Source organism: Tachypleus tridentatus, chromosome 4 (genome assembly GCF_004210375.1).
Source record: "Tachypleus tridentatus isolate NWPU-2018 chromosome 4, ASM421037v1, whole genome shotgun sequence".
NCBI classification, from domain to species: Eukaryota; Metazoa; Arthropoda; class Merostomata; order Xiphosura; family Limulidae; genus Tachypleus; species Tachypleus tridentatus.
This window is the reverse complement of record NC_134828.1, coordinates 58747200-58771243: the sequence shown is the minus strand read 5'-3', so window position 1 is coordinate 58771243 and position 24044 is coordinate 58747200. Positions and strand designations below refer to the sequence as shown.

The window sequence follows — 24044 nt, the reverse complement described above, 5'->3', positions numbered from 1 at the left end:
TATTACTCAGTTAATGATCAGTTTTGCTTTAGTCTCCTGCTGGTACAAGTAAATTTACGGATTTACAACGCTAAATTCAGGGGTTCAATTCCCCTCGGTGGACACAGCAGATACCTCGATGTGGCTCCGCTATAAGAAAACACACACACACACACACAGTTTTGCTTTATGTAGATAACTTACTCTCATCGCAAGTTAACATTAATAGAAAAACCTACGACATTCGCTGACACAAACAATACACTTAATATGGTTAATACAAATGGTTAAGTACCGATTAGAAGTCGTTCTAGTGATCAGGTGGGTAAGAAAAACTGTCAGTTATAGCAATATGAAAGGGAAAAATTAGTTCAGTAGTGTAAGATTAGAAGTAGGGCAACTAGTCATTACCACCCACCGCCAAATCTTGGGCTACTCTTTTACCAATAAATAGTGGAATTGATCGAAGTTTATAACGCCCCCACAGCTAAACGGGCAAGCATGTTTGATATGATGGAAATTCGAGCCCGTGACCCTCAGATTGCGAGTCGAGTGGCCTAACCACTGTTCATGCAGGGCCTAAGCATATCTAAGAAGCACTTATACTTCCTCAGTTTTATAGTCATGAACTTTACAATAGCTGATTGATTATCGAGAGTAAATATTCACACCCTCGTGTATGCTGAAGAGTAGCTACAGAGTAGTTACTCATACTCTGATGTTTGCTGAATAGTAGTTAGTTATCACAAGTTCACGTATGCCGAAGAGCGGCTAGAAAGTACCTTAAATAAATAGTGTATAATCATTTTCGTCATTGTTTCTCTGTTACTTCAGTATTCCAAAAGAAATGGTCACTCGCTGGGTTTTGGTTTACCCCTTTCTACAGGTTAACGTTTATTGAGTTTCATATGGATTTTGTTTTGCAATCAAGTGTTTTTCTAATCTCAACATGTAATAACTTTGCCAATTTACTTGATCATGGATGATGTTCAGGAAACACAACATTTGTTATAAATGTCAACAAGTCGTTCACAATTCTCTTTCAGTAATTCTAGATTCTCTAAAGTGTTATTTTTAGGAGTGCACTACAGACATTCTTTTTTCAGACTTTTGGTGAAAGCGTCCAACATATGTCGGGTAGTTTATACGAACATTGACTGTTTTCCAGAACATTCTGCTATTTGTGAATTTTATCTTGCCGAAATGTTACATATTTATGGTTAGTTGAGACCGAAGTTGTTTATAACAGTGATAAATTTTAAAGAGTACTTCGCGATGTTAAGTTTTCATAGAAAAGACGTAACCTGAAAAAGATCTCAGTTGATAACGTTTTACTCCATAACAGTAAAAAATCATATCAGTAAGGTGTATTACAAGTTTTTGTCAGAGCTAATGTTCATAACAATAATACTTGTTGCCTTATTCACCAAAGTAAAATATTTGTAAATTTCTAAACGTATAAGATATTCTTGTTATTTCTTTTCAGTAAATGTTCATGTTATTAAAATATTCTTCGCATTTCCTTTTAAGTTTCCGTATTTGTGAAGGATCCTAAAAAGTACCTCTCCGTTTATATATGTATCAAGTTCATGTCAATGGCAATAGGTTTGACCATTTGTATTCTACGCATACGTAATGATAAATACGTATCTGTGTCTCGATTCATTATCAGAATGTTTGAAATATAGGTGAATATGATTTCGTGAGGAGAAACTGTATCAAAGGAAATCCATCAATATCGTAAGTTCTGTTTTGTATTCCAGATTTTAAAATGTTTTGTTGAAGAGATCGAGAACTTAGGTTTTTCCTCTTTCTTAGACATGTTCTATACATGTGACTCATAATAATCTTCACATTTTATTAGTAGACCATCTAATCTACTCTTATTTATCAAGGATTTGGTAAGTCGACAAGTATTAAGGACTTTTAAAAAAATTAACAGCTGTCATTATAAGCACTTGTTTATCAGTAGTAAGACCGCTTTAATGGTAAAAGATAAATTGGTAAAATGATTTAACTATAAAACAATCATTTTTACACGATCTCAAATGATAAACATTTAGCTTAAGGTGGTGTAATGTTACACTTGTAACTACAATCCCTGTAAGATTCTGGGATGCGTAGTACATTACCTAGCTGTGTTTCAAACAACAAATAAATTTTACAATGACAGAATCAAAACTGTTATAAACAATACTTTTAGAATTCGGAAATACTCCATTTGGTTGAACTTCAATTCGATCGTATATGTAAATATCTATTATTAGATTTTTCTTTGTGACTTATTAATGTAGAAAGAAAACTGACAGTATGAAATGATGAAAAAAGAGCTTTGTAGTCTCTATCATTTTTAAGTATGTTGTCCTTGTGGTAAAAAAAAAAGGTCAACTGCATGATTTATTTCTGAAATTCCAAATTAAGTACAAACATTCATTTCGATAGTAAGGTGAGCTGAAATATATTCCAGCAACGTGAAATAATAGCCTATTTTTAGTACTAAGTTGTCTTAGGAGGGTTGTCTCACAAACATTTTAAAGGAAAAACTATTTTTCGAAAATATAATTTATGGAAAAACCCTGAGATAAATAAGATCAACATTCTAAACCTTTATCTCATAATTCCGTCTGTTGGTTGAATTATCATTTAGAGTAGTCACATCCGTTCCTTATGAATGAATGACCATGCTTATTCATCAATCTTAAAATAATCGGTTTTATAATCCACTACCTCCGTCCTGACAAAGTTAAACCACTTATTTGTCAGTATATGGACTGAGAGATAAAAAGGTAATCTTTTATCGTAGTTTTTACCACAACTAATCTCAAAGTGTGACATTATAACTGCATTTTTTCTTCGTTATGATCAAATATCGATCAGAATATCCTTTCAGACTCTCAGAACCTAATGGAAAATATTAACTCACGAGAAACATTTATCAGGATATCTAAAATTTTCCTTTCTTTGGGTGTTGGTTGAGCGAAACTTATACACGTTTGCTGCACAGTCTTTCTAAGAATGTTTTAAAACGGGACCCAAATTTCGAGCGCTTCCGAATAGTTGACTATTCGACAGCGCTTAAGTTTTGGGTTTCGTAAGTGATCCTGTTGCTGACTCCTTAACCATAGCTTCTATGAATTGTAGAGCTACGATCTGTTTGTTTTCCAGAAAGACATCACACACATACAATAGACTAAACGGATGCATCAGAAAGATCTTTGATATTAGGGCTGCATACATCATTACTGCCACAATGCTTGCACTGCTACCACATTTCTAACTGCCAACGAAAGTGTTTAGTTACAGTCACTGTTTTCTCTGTTGCTTTTATTATTATTATTATTAAAATTATTATTACTGTTCCTGGTACTTCTACATTTACTGTTCCAAGGGCATTTTAATCACTGTGGACATAATAAGGTTTTGGATTTTAATGAAATGCTTCTGTCTATCGTCTCCAGATGTCAATAGAAGGAAGACCTCAGTATAAAAGCTACTTTAGAATAGACAGGAGTGGTCCACTAAGTCTAAAACTCTACTTCCTACTACTATCTATATTAATTTAATCTTTGTTGTTCTATTATTATTATAACTACTGCTAGTACTGATATTAATAATTGCATGGCGAACCGGGCACTCCACTTCTAATTTGCGACTCGCGGGCTCACAACCTATCGCCAAACATGCTCGTCCTTTCAGTCAATCTCATTATTCGTTAGTAAAGAGTAATGCAAAAGTTGGCGGCGGGTAGACTTGACTAGCTGTCTTACTTTAGTCTGTCATTTCTAAATTAGGGACGGCTAACGTAGACATAACTTGAGTTACCTTGTGTGATTTTTAACGTTTTTATAATACTCGTATGTAAAAATAGGGTAATTTCAATCAAATTCACTAAGGCTTACATTTCTAAAGAGAGAACTGCATGTTTAATTTCTCCATTATTTCTAAGACGAATTGCTTAAAGTCATCTCCAACAAAAGGTTATCTGCTATTAAAATTAATGCATATATGTATATACATATATTATTTTTAATTTCAATGAACACACAACAATGACAAATTAGTTTATCTAGTTTGTGTTTAATATTAAAAGGATTTTATTTTTAACTCAATATGTCCAATTTGTGATCTAACATTCGCATAACTTAATAAAAATATCAAACCATCATAACTTATGAATTTCGTGTTTCGAGCGCTGTTGTTTATTTTTCTTTGTATAATACAGGGTGTTCGGAAAGTCACTGTGCACTTACATATTTATTAACAGATATGTTTCAATATAGAATACAGGAGATAACTATGAATGACAATAATAAACAATGTTGAAAGTGACCCCCGTTGGCATCAATACAGATCTGGATCCTTCTTATTTTGTTTCTAAACACCACTATCAGTTGCTGGCTTGAAATAGACTGAATAGACATATCATTACAAAACTGCACAGTGACTTTCCGAACACCCTGTATATTATCAACTACTGTAACAAATGTGGGAAAAATTTCATTTCATAAGTCAACATGAGCACATTACTATTTTGTTCAAAGTAGATATTAGTTGTAACTGGTTGCAATTTCACAATGCTTTTTATATCCAATACGTTTTTTTGGTCGCCACATTTGCGTGTAAAATAGGTAAATTTATTCGTTAGGAAAATTGACAATATTTGTGTTGAATAGGTTTCTTGCTTTTAGCGCTCCTACTGGTGAATCTTTAAACTTTACGTCATATAATTCCGTGGAATATAGGAAGAACGCTTATTTATTCGATTACACTTTCCAATTCTTTTCTTTTCGTTTGTTGTGGTGTTGTACTATCCGAGTATATTGACGACAAAATCAGAAACTCGGAAACTTTATGCCAAAATTAATTCAAACAAGAACAAAAAAAGTAAAGTCTAACAACCACAAGATAACAAATAAACAATCCCTACACTAAGTATTGTGTGTTTATAAAACTAGACGGCCTAAATATTTGTTGTGATTGTATTGGTTTCCGATCTAAACACGTTAACACATAACAAAAGCAAAAATAATTACGGTTCGAACAAGACGAAAGTCTGATCCAAGATAAGTATTGCATAATTCAGAGTTTACATACGTCACCAGATACTCCAAATAACATACTCTAACTATTAAAAAATCATACCAATGTATATAGAGTTAGTTTAATTCCTTATAATAGATCACCTTTCTTTAGTTAAAAGTTCAATACATACAACACATTTAGAAACATTATTTGAATATACCTGACCACAGATATATTCCATACTAGGTATGAAAAAATTAAATTAGTAGCTATTTCATTTATGTCGATACTGCAGAAGATCACTCATATGTGTTTTTGTTGGTTTTACACATTATTTCTATATGAGCACTGCAGTATCTTAGCGACAAGTCTGAAAGTTTATAACGCTAAAACCCAGATTTCAATACAATAGTGAGTACAGCATAGATAGCTCATTATGTAGTTTTGCATTTAATAAGAAACAAGTAAACTGTGTGTAAATTTGAGAATCTTAGTAAACGCGTATGAATAGATGAAATAATCTTGTAATATAGTTTTCCATTCAGAACATCGGTGTAGGTTCTTTTCTTCTAACACAAATATAATTCAATTTGACACAGCGTATGAGTGTAAAAAGTATTTTTGAGGCAGATTACTCAAACAAATGAACAAATATAAACATATTATATTGTGTAATAACTCTTTTTTATTTAGAGCGTTTGATTTTGATTGTTTTTTTAATTTCGCACAAAGCTACACTGGAGCTATCTGCGCTAGCCGTCCCTAATTTAGCAATGTAAGACTAGGGAGAAGGCAGCTAGTCATCACCACCCACCGCCAACTCTTGACTACTCTTTTAACAACGAATAGTGGGGTTGGTCGTCACATTATAACGCCTCCAAAGCTGAAAGGGCAAGCATGTTTGATGGGACGAGAATTCGAACCCGAATGACCCTCGGATTACGAGTCGAGCGCCTTAACCACCCGGTTATGCCAGGCTATTTAGAGTGTCATATCAAAAAACCTCGTTGACCACTTTATCACTTTCAAATGTTGGCATTATGATCATCATGCCGAAATAATCACATTATAAACGTTACAAGAGTATTAGATATTATGAACTTTTAAATGAAATGGGGATCCTGATATAAAAGTAATGAAACAACAATTAAAATCAGAAATGCAAATTTATAAAATATATTACTTACTTTGGCAGCTTTGTACACTTATCTTTAGGCCAAAGTAAGGATTACATCTTATAACTTTGTGATTCTGATTTAAATTCTTGTTTTATTATTTTTATAGAAGGATCTCTACTTTATTTTAAAATTTATAATTTTTAATACTGTTGTTTGTTTACTTTTTACGTTATACCTGTATAAAGCATATACTTTACCTTTAGAAACTGTTGTGTTGAACTGGGTTGAAAAGATGCTTAATTTTATCGGAATATTAAAAGTCTACACCCACAAGCCAAACATGCTTGTTCTTTCAGCCGTGAGGGCGTTGTAATGTTACGGTAAATCCTACTATTCGTTTGTAAAAGAATAACCCAAGACGTGGCAGTAGGTGGTGATGAATAGCTGTCTTCCCTCTAGTCTTACACTGGTAAATTAGGGACGGCTAGCGCAAATAGTCCTCGTTTATCTTTGCGTGAAATTCAAAACAAATAAAACCAAACCCACAAGGCAGTGAAATTAGCTGAAGTAATATTATAGTGATAGTAGTTGAAGCTGCCTAAGTGTTAGGTTCAATGATATGACGAGGTAGGTGGCAGTAAAAGAAAAAAATTGATTATTGAAAAAAACGAAAAATATTATTATCCAAATATTGCACTTTTTTGGAGGTACCTTGGTCACGATCTTTGCTTCCACTGGAAATTCAGTCTCCCGTGTAGTATTATCATATATAACATAAGTATTTAGTAGTAATAGATAACCTCGCATCCATGTGTACACAATAAGTCAGTTTTCAGTGTGTTCTCTGTCTCAATATCAATTACTCACACATCATGAGTTGTAGAGAAGTATCTTATAGTGAAGATAGCTTTCAACATTCTTTTCCACATGTTGTTGCATCAATTCTTCTTTTTTTCTTATGTCTGTACTGTTTTTATGAAGACGAACAACTATAGATGTAAATCAAGTACCAATCATCATACTTCAAGGATGTACATCGATAAGCCCAAGATTTTGTTGGCATTTTTATCGAATAACAAATTTCTTTTCTTATTTGGGACAAATTGACTATTTCCACATTTCCTCATAACTTTCACTAATTCCTGTTTTTTTTTCTTTTCTATTTCTCATTAGTTTATTGTTATTCCTTTTATCTGTTGAGCTCAGTTTCCTTGGGGTAGTAATAGCTGTTGATTTATTAAAGTCCCTGCTGTGATGGCCAAGCTCCACAAATATTTAACAGTTATCTCTTTCTGAAATGAGCTATTATTCTATATTGGCCTTTGCCTGCAGTTCTTGACCATATATCCCTTCAAGTTATCCTTAAAACGTTTATTACATTGTGATTTATTTTCTCAGCCATGTTTAATCAGCTACCTAATTAATTATTTCATGAATTCCTAACTTTATGAGGTAGTGCTTTTCAAACTGTGTGCCACAGAAGGGTCTCAGGTGTGTCGCGGAATTTTTGCAATTAGTAAGTTGTTGTTATATTTTAATTTAGTAGTGCAAATTTATTATCAATTTAACAAACTTTGAAAAGTTTAAATTTAATTTGTTTTCTTTTTGGTACACAGTATAACAGTAATTTCTACCTGCCTTAGTTAGGTGAGTACTACTAGGCCTGCCGTATGGACTTGTTTACATGTGCCGCTAAAGGTTTGAAATATTAGACAGTGCTACAAGCTGTAAAAGTTTGTAAAGCACTGCTCTTAGAAGCTGATGTTTAAACAATACAGAAACTATTATTTCTGTAGTTTCTAGTGGTGCTTTACATTTCTTGTCTGCGACTGTAATGAATTCCAGTTCTATTATCACACGAGAGTTTCCTTAATATACATCTTCTATGCTTCAACCTGATTCTCATGGCCTCGTTTGTTATGGGACTAGAAACTGATAACGTGCCAACGAATCCATCATATCACGAGTAATATCCTGGTAAGATACTCACGCAGTTCTTTTAAAATTTTTAGCAAATTCAGTGAATGTCTCTTCTTTCCTTCGTACCATGTTCTGGAACTTCTTTTCTGGATATATGTTTCTGTTAATGATTATTGATTGTTGTAATGACTCTCTAATGGAAGATTGCTTATTGCTATCAAAGCTAATCATTTTAAACAATCAGCGAGGCGAATAGCTTCTTTTTACATTATTGGACTCGTTGACTTTGAAAATGATTTCTAACAGGTTGTTTTCCCAACTAGCCGAGGTTAAACTGCCTAATTAAATCTTGGAATTCGATTTGGTAAATTGACAGGTGGCACAGAAGTAGTGGTAATAGGAGAAGACAAGATAAGTTCTGTTATACTATATTTTGTAATAAAGGGTAATTCAGTTTGTTTGATTGTTTTGAATTTTGCGCAAAGCTACACGAGAGCTATCTGCGCTAGCCGTCTTTAATTTAGAATTGTAAGACGAGAGGAAAGGTACTAGTCATCAACTCCTACCGCCAACTCTTTTACCAAAAAATAGTGGGGTTGACTGTTACGCTATAACTTCCCCATGGCTGAAAGAGCAAGTGTGTTTGATGTGACGACGATTAGAATCCGCAATTCTGAGAGTGCGAGTCGAACGCCCTAATCACCTGGCCATGCCGGACCATAAGGTACTTCAGACTGGACTCACCAGACGATACAGAAAGAGAAGTAGCTCACTTAATATTTACACATAATAGATCGTTTTCCATATGTTTTATTTTGCCTTGTTGTTCTTCATTAACTGTACCTCTTCAGTTTTACCACAACAGTATCAAATCTTGTAATCTCTCTATACATTTCCAATAATCTCATTGATTTTGTTTTTGAATCAGATTAATTTTTCATTTTAATTCTTTAAATAGTAGGTTTCTTCATGTTCACTCCTTCCTTAAATTCCTGTAACTTTCTTTTTGATTGTCTTAACTTTTCTGTAAATTAAATTTTACTTGGTTTTATTTCATACTTCTGTCCCATTCTGTTTGGAATTCCTTTAATTTTCTATCTTTTTCTTCAAATGTTTGTCTCATTTTTTCTTCTTATTTGCTTTTGAATTAACCACAAAGTTACACGAGAGCTATCTAAGCTAGCTGTCTGTAATTATGAAATGACATAATACAGGAAGACAGATAGTCAACATCATACACCACCACCGTCAAAAGTGGGTTTTATAGTCACATTATAACGCCCCAATGACTGAAAGGAAAAGCACATTCGGAATCAGGATTTAAACTCGTGACCATCAGATTGTGAGTCACGTGTTCGTTTTACCCGGCCATACTGGGCACATTTTTTACTGTAAGTTTCTTCCAGACCTTTATTAAGATTTGTCTTTTTTTCTCTATTTTCTCTATTCTCGTTCTTCTTTACATTTTCTATCTTCTCAATCTTGTCTTAACTTGTTCGCCATTTCAAGTAACGTTTCATTTTCGCTCTACAACCTCAAGGTCATAATCTTCAACAGCTGAGATTCTCAGGTTTACCAAAAGTCATATATTATTTTTTATGAAAATAATATCCTCCTTTTCTATCACCAATATTGTATCTGTTTACCGATGGCGTGTTCCTTGAAGTTATCTGATGAAAATGATTCTGTAAGCTGAACGTAAATTGTTGCAGGCCGACACTACAAACGATGTTATATAATGTAAAATAAATCAACTTTCTTGTAAAAAATAACAAAATAAGTGCGCTATGAAACACAAAAACACACGGAATGGTTCATCTCTCAATTGACGGTTTCAACTCATTATACTATTGAAACAACTCTGAAACTAGCATGTAAATCTTCTAGTACTATTTAGTCATATTTTTAAGTAATTTTCTACTACCAAGGTAACATCAAGTAATAACCAATTTTTCTGCTATTGAGGTCACTTAATCATTAAGACCTCTATAGCAAACAAGCAATCTTACTATCGAAGTCACATGAACTGGCAATTATTTTTATGCTATGAAGAATGCTTAAAGTAACAAGCACTTCTTCTACTATTAAGGCCACTAACAAGCAATTATTCTATTACTCAAAACAGAATAAACTCATTTATTCTTATGTGTTTAATGTATCAAAATTGTTCGTGTTTTTTGTACGTACGTGATACGCGAATATAGTTTGATTAATAGTTTTATCTCCAGTATCTTGTGGATATTGTCCTTTTTATTTTATTTGTTTGTATTTTAGATCTCTGGTCAAAGTAGTCGGTTGTTAACGCATCGATCGGCATAACATTCTGTTTCTTTGTCGACAGAAACGCTTTAACTATAACTGCATACAAACATATGGTTGCTCGTAGCTAGTTTTAAACACACAACACTGCTAGACATAGTGTAGTGATTAACGTGTCGGATCTTAAGTCTCAGGTTCCTTTTTGTGTTCACTTGTTTTTACCTTAGAAAAACAAAAGGAAAAAAATACGCGTTTCGCATTTTGTGGTCAAATCAAAAGAGATGGCGACTGGTAATGTTACCTAACTGTATTTGTCTTTCTTGTTTTTCAGTTCAAAAGTGTGAATGGATGCACTAACTCTAGAGTCGCTTTATAGAAATACACGAATCAAACACACAACACACACGTAGCAGTATAAAATATTAATAAATCAATTGTGATACATCTACTTCGTGAAATATCTAATTTTTAAACTTTATCAATAATCAAAACTAAAAACGATGATTTTAGCCTACTATATTCGTTAAGTCGTCCTGGTGATGATAACTGTATTACATAAATTATTCGACTGAAGTGTGTAATAAATGTTCTATGTTAACCTTTTTAATCTTAATACGTTTGCACGATGTGCCTAAAACAAAATTATTTTTAAAGACTTTTAAGTTATTTAGCAGAATGACATTTTAATTTAATATCGCATGAAAGTTAATGCATTATTAATCATTAGTAATTAACCCACTTAATTCCAAATTATTTTTCTATCTTACTACATCTACTCTTCGTGTGTTGTTGTTTTTTTTTGCCTAAAACAGGATTAAATTGAACAAAATTAACCATTTTATTCTGCGATCAAGAATTTAGTATAATTACTGGGAAGAAACTTCTACATGAAAAATAGGGAAAAAACCTAATCTAGCATCCTCTGAGAACTAAATACAGAAACATTTATATTCGCAATACGAACTTGGCAGCTGAATTTCAGGTTAGACAGAGAAATGATTAAATTAATTGCCATTAACTGCGTGTATATTTTACTTCAGTTTAATTTATTTGTTTTTCATACCAAAACCATTTAACTTTTCTGAACGGAATCTTCATTGGGAATGTATTACAGTGCTTCTAAAGTAATCCTGTGAATATAAACTATGAAAAAAAAAAAAAAAGGCGAAATTTTAACTTCTACTTTCTTCACAAAGCCATACTAAGTGCTAGCTGCACGATCATTTCTAATTTTGAACTGATAGATCAGAGCAGTTATTCACAATCCTTATGTCGCGGAAATTCTTGTGGGGTCGAGAGTTTGGTGGTTAAAATACATTCTCAAACAGGCGAAGTCGAGCAGCTATTTGAAATAGGATCGGCACTGGAAAAGGTTTGGGAACAGCTAGACTAGAGCAAAGCTAAGTAGTTACTAACCGGCTAGTGAAATATCGTCACTACTTTTATTGTGCACCTAGGAAACTAAATCGCAGAACACATTTCTACAAGAACGAGTCGCGAACCTAGGATTTATAACTTGAACACTATAGCCACTAGACCCATCCCGGAACAGCAACAGCAAACAAACAACTGAGAAACAACAAAACAAAATTTAAATATTGATTGTAATTTTTTTGTTTGTTTCTGAGAGCATTCTTATTCTTTTTTTTTCCCTCAAAATGTTCGCTTAGTCATTCTGTGCTTAGAAATGAGGCTCAAATATATCGTTCTCGGTGCAAGTCATCTTGAAATAATTATTTATTAAAAATTAAAATTTTTGCATAAGGAATATTATTATTTTTAGAAAACTGTAATTTGTAATAAAGTAATAATTATAATGTTTATTACCTTCATTAGAAAATAATTAAAATAAATCTAAAATAAATGTCTGGGTATCAAACGTGGAGTTTTAATTTTTATATGAAAGATATGGTGAAAATTGAATAAACGAAATTGCACTTTTCATAATAGCTCAACTGTATGATACTGTGTTTTGTCCTTTTGACGTTTATAGATTTAAACTTTTCCAGTCTTTTTTTGATAACTATTACACTGGCAAATAATCATTAATTTTTGACATAACAGTCTCACGTGAAAGTTATGACTTATATTTCTAGATCGGCTCAATAATGATAACTTTCATTTCTACTGAAGCAATATCTAAAACTGGATAAAAAAATTTGGGAATAGCTTTGATGTGAAAGAAACAAAGACGACTATATGTTTTCACTGTTTCACAGGTTTTGACACATAACTGATCAAGGTATTGATGAAACAAACAACTAGATTTAAATGTCATTAATGCTCAGAATTCAATGTAGAACGTACATTTTCGTGGTCTATTTTAAAAGACTTTTCTGTGTTATATAAGTATTCTATTAAAAATAACAACTACCGAAACAGTACACTAAGTAACAGAAACTGTGAAAGAAGCGAACATAACAGGTCGTAACAAGCATGCTTTCCATGATTAGAAAGAGGTAGGTCGACTGTTTTTTTTTCTATTAGAACGATATACACTCTTAATGGTTTCTCTGACGTAACTTCACCTACATCACGCTAGGTGGTTTAGATTTCTTCCTTTGTTAATAAAACCGTTAGCCTGATGATGAGCCAAGTTACTTTGATCGCTTCCGCTTTATGTACTCGTTAAGGTTGAAGTTCACATTCTTTCTTATTTTTTGTCCAACTACTTTACGTTGCGTAGTTTCGAATATACATCTTACTTTTAAAACTGAAATATATATATACATATAGTTGTTGTATTACGATATTACTTTGAACTAAATAATTTTAAGGGCTTCTATGGAACGGCATGATGTATTGTTAAACAGTTTTACTGCATTTGTTAGTTGGAAGAATATTTTTGTTGTTGTTTTTTTCTATGAAATATCTTGTTTACAAAAGGGACTGTTCATGGTCTAGGGGTTGTTTGCTTGAACTGGAAATCCCGGAATTTACAATTTGCGCTCCGCTCTTTAGTAATATGGTCACATCATAAGAATGAATGACCACCAAAATATACATTTAGGTCACAACGGAATAATTAATACAGCAATTTGCGATTCAAAAATAAAGACAAAAGAAAATTTTGCATAGGTAACGTTGGAATGTCATCTTTGTTTTTTGTTTTAAAGCAACGCCACATTGGGCTAGTGGCTGTCTGCTGATACTGGGGAATCAGTGGGACCTTATCCACATAGAAGAATAATATTAAAGAGCCAACTATACGAACACTATCAGAACATGAAAAGCCGATGTTTAATATCACGATAGTCATGTTTGATATTTCATAAAATATATAATTGTTCAAGCTAAATTTTATGTTATATTTTGTTAAAATAGTAATTTAAAAATGCATAAAATAACACGGTTTACGAAGAGAATTTTTAAATGTCAAATGTGTAATTGAAGCACTAAAGATTGAGAAAGGTTTGCAGTTCTTTTAAAAAAAACCTGTTGGAGCAGTTACTCGTTACGTCAAATGGTTAAAAACCTGTTGGAGCAGTCACTCGTTACGTCAAATGGTTAAAAACCTGTTGAAGCAGTCACTCGTTACGTCAAAGGGTTAAAATCTTGTTGGAGCAGTTACTCGTTACGTCAAATGGTTAATAACTTGTTGGAGCAGTCACTCATTACGTCAAATGGTTAAAAACCTGTTGGAGCAGTTACTCGTTACTTCAAATGGTTAAAAACCTGTTGAAGCTCGTTACGTCAAATGGTTAAAAACCTGTTTGAGCAGTTACTCGTTACGTCAAATGGTTAAAAACCTGTTTGAGCAGTTACTCGTTACGTCAAATGGTTAAAAACCTATTGGAGCAGTTACTCGTTCCGTCAAATGGTTAAAAACCTGTTTGAGCAGTTACGTCAAATGGTTAAAAATTCGTTTATACTGATCCGTAAAACTGAAAGTTTATAATATTAAAACTGTGTTTCGATACTCGGGGTGGTTAAAGTGCAAAGCATAGATAGCTCTTTGTGTAACTTTATGCATAACAAGAACAAACAAGTGGTTTAAAGGTTCTTACTGAAATGTAATTTCCCAACTTAATTATCCTGGTAGGACATAATCAGGTCTTAAAGTGGAAAGTCGTTTTGAAACACTTTATTTCACCGTGGCATAAAGTTAGCCTTTTCTAAAATCTCGGTTATTATTAAATAAATTTTACAAATAGGAAGTTTTCACCAAAATCAATTACAGAAATCTTCATGTTCTTGTAGGAGTACAGCTCCAATTCCAATGTCAAAAGCATCGATTTAAACGATGAACAATTTGGTGAATTTTGACATTCTAAAGATTAGCGAACTTCCCAATATGTTTTTTTAACTTCTAAAATGTCAGCTACTGTGTTTTTCTCCTAGTTTGTGTTGTTGGGTAGGCTTTACTTGGTTAGATCAGTCAACTGAACAGCAACATTCAACCGTTTATCATTAAATCAATTCTGCAAATAAACATTGTTCACTAGAATCAGAAAGTGATTAAAGGTTGAATACGGGGAAATTATTATTTCTTATATATATATAGGTATGTTTTTGTTATTATTGGTTTCTTTTTTTGAGAAAACTACAGAATCGCGGGGGTATCAAAGCCTGAATTTTAGCATTGTAAGTCAGGAAATTTACCACTGATTTTCTTGGACTTACGTATATAAGTTATTTAGTCTTACATGCTCAAGAATGAGAACAAAATGAAACGTTTTATTCATTAAAACAAATTGGAAAACGTTTTTATGATTGCCGATATTACATTACATATAAAGCAATTCAACACATATATTGTATTAGCACGTTGCTTTTTATGTTTGATGTGTTTGAATTTCATTAATAAATGGGCCCGACATGGCCAGGTGGTAAAGGCACTCGACTCGTAATCCAAAGCTCGCGATTTCGAATCCCCGCCACACCAAACATGCTCGCCCTTTCAGCTGTGGAAGCGTTATAATGTGACGATCAATTCCACTATTTGTTGGTAAAAAAGTAGCTTAAGAGTTGGCGGTGGGTAATGATGATTAGCTGCCTTCCCTCTAGTCTTACAATGTTAAATTAAGAACGGCTAGCGCAGATAGCCCTCATGTAGCCTTGCGCGAATTTCAAAACAAACAAATCATCAGTAAATGCCGATTAGAAAATCATTAATATACTTTCTCTATATACAATATTGAAATAGGTTTGATCTCTAAGGAACTGTCATTCTCTACCAGGAGATGGCAAAACAGCTTTATCGTTAAATAAATTTGCCCCTGAAGAAGAAAAGTCAACTTTCGCAAGCGCTTGGGTTATATTGTTTTTATTTCGTTGGTCAGCTTCGAACAAATGCAATTATTTTCGGAACTTACCCGTTCTTTGACTTTAGTATGCGAATACAAACCACACAAAATCATGGTTTTAAGCTGATTTCATCAGTTTCTATAATTTTTCGTACGAATAGATATATAAGAGCAGAATTACCCGTTCCGTACACAAGTGTCCAAATTACATGAAATAGACATTTAAAAACACAACGAAATTACTTTTAGGAACATGTATTTAGAAAAATCAGTTTTAATAAGATTTTAAGTTTTTCTCGAACCTTTAATTTTAAAACAAAAATCACAAAACCTAAACTAGAGTTTATTAATATACCACATTAGATGTTGCACCTTTTTTTGACTATAATCAGATTTTAATGAGGTCCAACGTTATTAGTAAATCAACATTTTACTTCAAAATGTGTTTTGGAATCCCTAGTGAGATTTAGAAGGAATTCTCAAGGGTAATTTACAGCATTATCTGTAACTGGAACATAGATCTCTAAGTGAACTACTATCCTGGAACCTTTTGCAATACTTGTTCATTTATATCATGAACAATATCATTTTGAGGTGAAGGAACCGTTCTTTTACACAATCATTCAACTTCTAGTTATTGTGCATTCTTAAGTAAGTTACCACGTTTTTCTGGAATGGTAATGTAGTTGATTAATTAATTTATTGGAAATTTTCCAAGACTGACTTAGGAAAAAGTTTCTGAATTAAACCATTTGCTTAATAACCGAAGTTGTTAAAGACAGAGAAAATAAAAATAAACCACAAATTAACGTATATTACACGTTCAACATAAGCGACATTGTTGGCCTAACAACGATATCGTAATACTTTTATTATTAAGCGACGATGTATATCGTTGAGTATTACCAAAAGAGTGCCCCCCAGTGGCTCAGCGGTATGTCTGCGGATTACACGCTAAAATCCGGGTTTCGATACCCGTGGTGGGCAGAGCACAGATAGCCCATTGTGTAGCTTTGTGCCTAATGCAAAACAACAACAAAATTACCAAAAGAAGCGTGACACATAGAGGGAAACTGAATCAAAAGCCAGAAATTAGTTCTAAGTTGTTGAATAATATTTTTTATGGGAAACTTAGTGGGAATTTTGCCTCTTCGTGTTACTTCTGGGAACCGCAGAAGGCACCGTGCCATGTTTGGTGGTGATTGATCAAGTAGTGTGCAAGGAGTTACACAAACAGATAATTACGCTTTTAAATATTTAGATATATTATTGGAAGTGTTATTAAAATACTTCATATCATATTATAGGCATGAAATGCTATTAATAAACCTGTTTCATAAAAAACAACACAAAAAACCACACACACAAAATATCTACAAATCATATCTGTCGTAAATATGTATGTACAAGGAAACATGGAAAATATCTTGCAAATATACATGCTTCAAAGTAACATATATTTAGGCAAGATCAAGAATATGTACATCATAGACAAGATCCAGAACAAATGTGTTCTACATATATCATAGACAGAATTAAAAACATAAAATGCACTAAATATACTATAGATAGTGCAAAAATTAATTTTGCTTTGTCGGTATCCTTTCTATATCTACAGTAATGTTTAACAAAACCAATCATTTCTGTAAGTGATATTAGCACAGGTTTCGTTATAGAAAGCTGAAATAAAATAATGGTGTCACCCGACATTAATCCTCTATGGGTTTATTGAAGAAAATACCCCTAATCGAATAGCACAGAGTTTATATTTAAATTTTTCAGCTACTTTAAAGATAATATGTATATAAAAATCTTAGGTAATTCCACATAGAGTTGAATAATCCTGTTTTATCAACGGTGACATATATATATGTAAATATAAAGAAATGTTTGTTTTCATGTCAAATTTAGAAAAAAGAAATGGTTACAGACTTCGAACAAAAACTGCTTTAAAATCTAACTTCTTGATTTGTCTTAGGCTTCACAATAAATCCTTAACATATCTTAAGTTTGAGCATTAGCAGAACATCATGGATTCAATAAGTGGGGTCTTGGTTTGAATTTTGTTTTTTTGGGAATTTCGCACAAAGCTACTCGAGGGCTATCTGTGCTAGCCGTCCCTAATTTAGCAGTGTAAGACTAGAGGGAAGGCAGCTAGTCATCACCACCCACCGCCAACTCTTGGGCTACTCTTTTACCAACGAAAAGTGGGATTGACCGTAACATTATACACCCCCCACGGCTGGGAGGGCGAGCATGTTTAGCGCGACGCGGGCGCGAACCCGCGAATTACGAGTCGCACGCCTTACGCGCTAGGCCATGCCTGGCCCTTGGTTTGAAAGCCTCTATCGTCGTATTTGGTTTAACCATAGTCATACTACGGTTGATACATGATAAGATGATAACATTGTGTTTCAGGTTATTCTTCATAACAGCGATAACTGATTTATACGATTGAAACTGTAAAATAATTAATTATGTTTTGATCCTCATAATTACACTTTAGGATGTTTATCATAACCCGAAAACCTGTTTAGATTCGTAGGAATAATAATTTTTAACTTTGCTTGCAGCATTTTGAATACTGCATACCACAAAACATAGCGCTTTAATCCGAAGAAATCGCTATTATATTCATATATTATATACATCTATAACAATTACATTTTAATTTTACTATAATTCCTCTGGCCTGACACCAGTTTAATTAATTTACGATTCGTCTTATATTTGCCCCTCAATAACTTTTATGTGTCAGGACAAATATTTCAACCTGCTGTTTTTAAGATCTAACGTTTTAGAGTCTGCTAAATTATAAAAGCGTTTTTGTATTAGAATTTAGGCATTATTGTTATCACATCATCAGAGCAAATCAAAATTAAATGAGTATATTTATTGAAATTTACTATTTTTATTAAAACCAAGTATTGTCTCAGATTGAGTGAAACCTTTATTTATTAAAATGGTTACGCTTAAGTACGTTATATTTAAACAATTCTGATGTAAAAGCCAGCAAGTAACATGACAACTATAGCCGATATAAAGTCACCATGGCATGCGATGTATCAAAACTACATTTTGATACCGTTTAGTGCTTTGTTGGTAGTGTGACACCAGTGAAAAATTATTGCTTTTGTCGAGTGTATGTAAGAGTTCTTTTCGACCAAAAATATTCACACAGTCGGATCACAAAGTGGTGTTCGGATCGAGGATTTAGAACATTGTCGGGACAATCTCTTGTACTTGATGGCATTGGAGTCTCATCACAGTAGTTATAACAGTTACGATTCCATGAACATGAAAGCTAGGAACAACAACGGTGCACAACATAATTAAGAAGGATCTCTTGTCTGGAAACGAGGCCAAAAGACTACGGGCTCACAAAGATAACCTTCGCAAGTTATCATGATATTCCATGCGAAAAGACACAGTTCGAGTCGCTGTGCGCAGCTTCTTTGAATTCATTGTGATCGTACTGGTGAAGACAGTGCTAGGAATCCGTTGTACTCCAACAGTAAGTGAATTATTGAAACCAATAGAAGCGGTGTACTTCGGACACAGCAAACTTACGACAAAGGATTTTTGAATAAAAGCTGTTGTCAAGATACACGGTTTTAATGTAAAGCTTGACTTGACATAGCGACAAGGACTTTAATTAGGTAGAAAAACGTTAAAATAACTTAAATATAACGTACCCAAATTTCTTTCTGTACATCTATATTGGTCAGTTATAGCCTTAGACAATCACAGTACTTGTATATTTATTGTACAAACTTATACAATAAATAGCATATATTAGTAAATCATTCATCTCTTTTTCTCGTGTGTGTGTTTCCTTATAGTCAAGGATCATCAGGCTATCTAATGAACCCCCCCGTGGGAATCGAACGCCGGATTATAGCGTTGTAAATCCGTAGACATACCGCTGTATTAGCAGGAAGCTCCTTCTCTCACCTATCCAGTATTAATTTTATTTTTCATTTCTCTGAAGCCCGACAGGGAGAGGTGATTAAGGCACTATACTCGTAATCTGATGATGGCGGGTTCGAGTCCTTATCACACCAAACATGCTCGCCCTTTCAGCCGTGTGAGCATTGTAATGTGACGGTCAAATTCACTATTCGTTGGTAAAAGAGTAGCCCAAATGTTGGCGTTAGGTGGTGATGACTAGCTGCCTTCCCTTTAGTCTTACACTGCTAAATTAGGGAAGGCTAGCGCAAATAGTCCTCGTGTAACTTTGCGCAAAATTCAAAAACAAACAAACTCTTCGGAAAAATCTAACATTAATAATCATCCAAACTGACTATCCGTTTTTATAGAAAAAAGTATGAAGGGGCCTTTTTCTGATTGTTTTACAGATTCGTTTATAAAATCTTGTTAACCACGCCAAGTAGTCATTGTTGATAAAAATTAACGAACAGTTTATAAAACTGATCCTTGTCAGGAATCGCAAAGAAACAAGGATTAACTTATAAATTAAAACTACTGATTCTTATCAAAAGTTGCATACAAATAAAGGTTAACTTCTGGTTCATACTGGCTATGAAATATCTTCGAAGTTATGCACATGCAAAGAAAATTATCCTATTTGAAGTCATCTTCAGGGAATAAACTTTCTTAACTTTTATCTGTTTTGACTCTATTATTATAGGGTCATTAACACTAAGATTGCAAATGTAATTACTGTGAACATAATTTCAGATGTTACATACATACATACTAAAGTCACCCATTGAATTACCTTGCTTTCATTATGTTTACAGGGTTGCATCAGTACAGAATCTAAAGGATGGATTCTGTGATTCTGTAATTACTGTGAACATACTTTCAGATGTTACATACATACATACTAAAGTCACCCATTGAATTACCTTGCTTTCATTATGTTTACAGGGTTGCATCAGTACAGAATCTAAAGGATGGATTCTGTGATTCTGTAATTACTGTGAACATACTTTCAGATGTTACATACATACATACTAAAGCCACCCATTGAATTACCTTGCTTTCATTATGTTTACAGGGTTGCATCAGTACAGAATCTAAAGGATGGATTCTGTGATTCTGTAATTACTGTGAACATACTTTCAGATGTTACATACATACATACTAAAGTCACCCATTGAATTACCTTGCTTTCATTATGTTTACAGGGTTGCATCAGTACAGAATCTAAAGGATGGATTCTGTGATTCTGTAATTACTGTGAACATACTTTCAGATGTTACATACATACATACTAAAGCCACCCATTGAATTACCTTGCTTTCATTATGTTTACAGGGTTGCATCAGTACAGAATCTAAAGGATGGATTCTGTGATTCTGTAATTACTGTGAACATACTTTCAGATGTTACATACATACATACTAAAGCCACCCATTGAATTACCTTGCTTTCATTATGTTTACAGGGTTGCATCAGTACAGAATCTAAAGGATGGATTCTGTGATTCTGTAATTACTGTGAACATACTTTCAGACGTTACATACATACATACTAAAGCCACCCATTGAATTACCTTGCTTTCATTATGTTTACAGGGTTGCATCAGTACAGAATCTAAAGGATGGATTCTGTGATTCTGTAATTACTGTGAACATACTTTCAGATGTTACATACATACATACTTAAGTCACCCATTGCATTACCTTGCTTTCATTATGTTTACAGGGTTGCATCAGTACAGAATCTAAAGGATGGATTATTTACTTAGAAATATATTCTCAGGGAGGGTGTACATTTCTAAGGTTAAGATAATATACTTTAACCAATCTGAATATATCATCCATGGTTATATTTAGAGGTTGATAAACTAATCAATTAAAACTGAAGATAACATATTCTCAGGTATTACACAAATCACCTAATGACATGTCCTGTTGTTAATTTTTACGATTTAAATTCATATAATGATTAACAAAAGAACAACAGTTGTGTTAAGAATATTCTTGAAGGTTACCTAATGAAATACCCTGCCTTAATATAACATAGCTTTGTACACTATACAATTGATGTTCTTAGGGACTCAACCACTATGTTATATATTAAGAAAAGAAGTAAAATATAGAAAATACACATGATATTAAATTTTATTACACACATTCGTAGGATATTTATTTGAAAAAACACGAAGATTTATTTAAAGCAGTGTTTTAGATGTATATTTTTATTTGAAAAGGCTGCTTTTATATGGATAAAATTTCATACACACTTGATGGGAGTTGTATCTTTGTCTAAATATATATTTGTCCTTACATTGTTGTAGAGAATTTAATTACACAGAAACTATAATTGTTCACTATATTCTTAAAGAAGTCTTCATAGAAATCCTCAGCTGCATCTTAACATTTTACATCTCTAACTAATGTGATCAGATAATCAATAGCTACAGTAAATCATCATGATCCGTGTCAGCCAGCTACTAGCTGTGTTTATTATCATTACAATTTGTGAAGTTAACTACCATATCAAGTAATCCTTTGCCCATAGTTGAACATAAAAAAAGCCAATTTATCTTGCATATATATAATCTTTAGAGCAAAACAACCATTACTTTTTTTACAACTAAAGTAGAAAGATATAAATCATGTATATGTTACCAAATTCTCACAATGAAAAAATAAAAATACAGTCTTAACCATAAGTTTAACCCTGAGGGAGGAAAGTCCACTTTCCAAAAACGTTCTGATTATTTATATTATATGTATTCTCTTCTAATGCTAACTTTTTCTTTTGGTGCTACTTGCTTTTAATATCATGGTTTCAACTTTAATTTGACATAGTTCTAATTTTTTCATATGTTTGGCGGTAGTAAATAAAAACCCTGAAAAGACAATTAACCAATTACGACGGTTCGATTGGAATTAAGAACGATAATTAATAAGGCAACGAAAAACAGGATTTGTTTTTCTGCGGGTCTAATAACGATTGGCAAAACAAGATCCATCCAGTTAAAGAACTAATGTTAAACGTGTGTGTTTTCTTATAGCAAAGACACGTCGGGCTATCTGCTGAGCCCACCGAGGGGAATCGAACCGCTGATTTTGCGTTGTAAATCCGAAGACATGCCGCTGTACTAGCGGGAGGCAATGTTAAACGTAAAAGAAGTTTTACAATCATTACAAACAACCAAAATAGATCTTTTTCTACACACTTAAGACGAATAAAAAGGAATGAAAGAAAAACAACACTTGCAATTATCTTAAGTTTTATATCAATAGTTAGGCCTACAGGTTTTTCATTGTTTCATTGACTTTTGTCTTTCAATCCGTAGTATTTAGAATAAGTTCAATTTTGTACAACAGTTTTAATTATAATATGAACCATGTTAAGAAACTTAATATTAATACTTCACTACGATTTACATTATAAGAAAATACATTCTAAGATTAATCGGATTATTTTATTACTATTTTACAAGATTATTGAATTCACGAAGAGGCTTTAAACCTGTTTACTTGGTAATATATTTATGTATAATTTAATTTGTACATTTCATGAAACGTAATTCAAGTTCTATGAGTTTAAGTTTACAGGTAAAGTGAAATAAAATATGTACATTATCAATAAGCATGTTTACTCACAGATAAACGATGCTACCCATATGTAAACTAAAAACAAACTGCATTGCTTCATCCAGCTTAGGCAAACTTTCATGTCGAAGGTTAATTTAGTCATCTTCAATTAACCTTGAGAATGATTTTTCTCATTCTTTCTTCAGTTTCTGATGTTATTTTTTTGTTTTTTTATCTTAGCACTTTATACTAGAACCAAACATCACCTTAAGCATCTGTCAATGTGACCTTAGTTGACCAGAACATCACCTTAAGCGTCCATCAATGTGGCCTTAGTTGCAACGAAAGATAAATACTACGATCGCCTGAGTCGTGTGAAATCCTTCGATAAACTACAAAGCCTCAGCGTGCAATCGGCAGAGTTTAATATACACAGAGGGCGCCACAAGTTACCTGAGAACGCACAGCTGAGGAATGTGACATCAATTTGGTTTTCCTTTAGAGCTGCCTCCATTACAGTACATCAATATTCTCTGTTGTCCACACAAAAAAAAAGAAATAATTTGTTTTTTAAAAAATGATATCTCTTTGGATTATATCACAGTAATAAGCATCTATATCGCTACTGTATAACCTAACTTTTAATCAGAGTATAGTAACTTGAGTTACCCATCGTAATACCAGCTGAAGTATTTCCAACACCAGGAACAAACCATTTCTGTGATAGCACTGTGTAACCATAATTAATACACACAATGACATGTATTCTTAATCATTGGTATTATAAGTAGAAAATTTTAATCTAAAAGCTACTTTCTATGTACACTGGAAATGTTAACTATGGTAACGTGATTAAATATATTACTTTTAATGCAGTTCTTTGTGTACGCACATAACCAGGAATGCAGAATATGTGAATTTATACACAAGTGCATGACTTTGCCTATAAGTTACACATGTGAATCCTTTTATTCCTGTAACTT

General features: G+C 33.0%; 1 protein-coding gene across 1 annotated transcript in view; it reads right to left on the bottom strand.

Moving 5' to 3' along the window:
* LOC143249204 (acetylcholine receptor subunit alpha-like) overlaps positions 1–23421 on the bottom strand; it is a 100239-nt gene extending 76818 nt beyond the window's left edge. Inside the window, exon 1 of the mRNA XM_076498677.1 lies at positions 23131–23421. Coding sequence (XP_076354792.1) covers positions 23131–23224 — 94 coding nt within the window. The 5' untranslated portion in view covers positions 23225–23421. The remainder of the gene's footprint in view (positions 1–23130) is intronic.
* Positions 23422–24044: the final 623 nt, after the last annotated feature.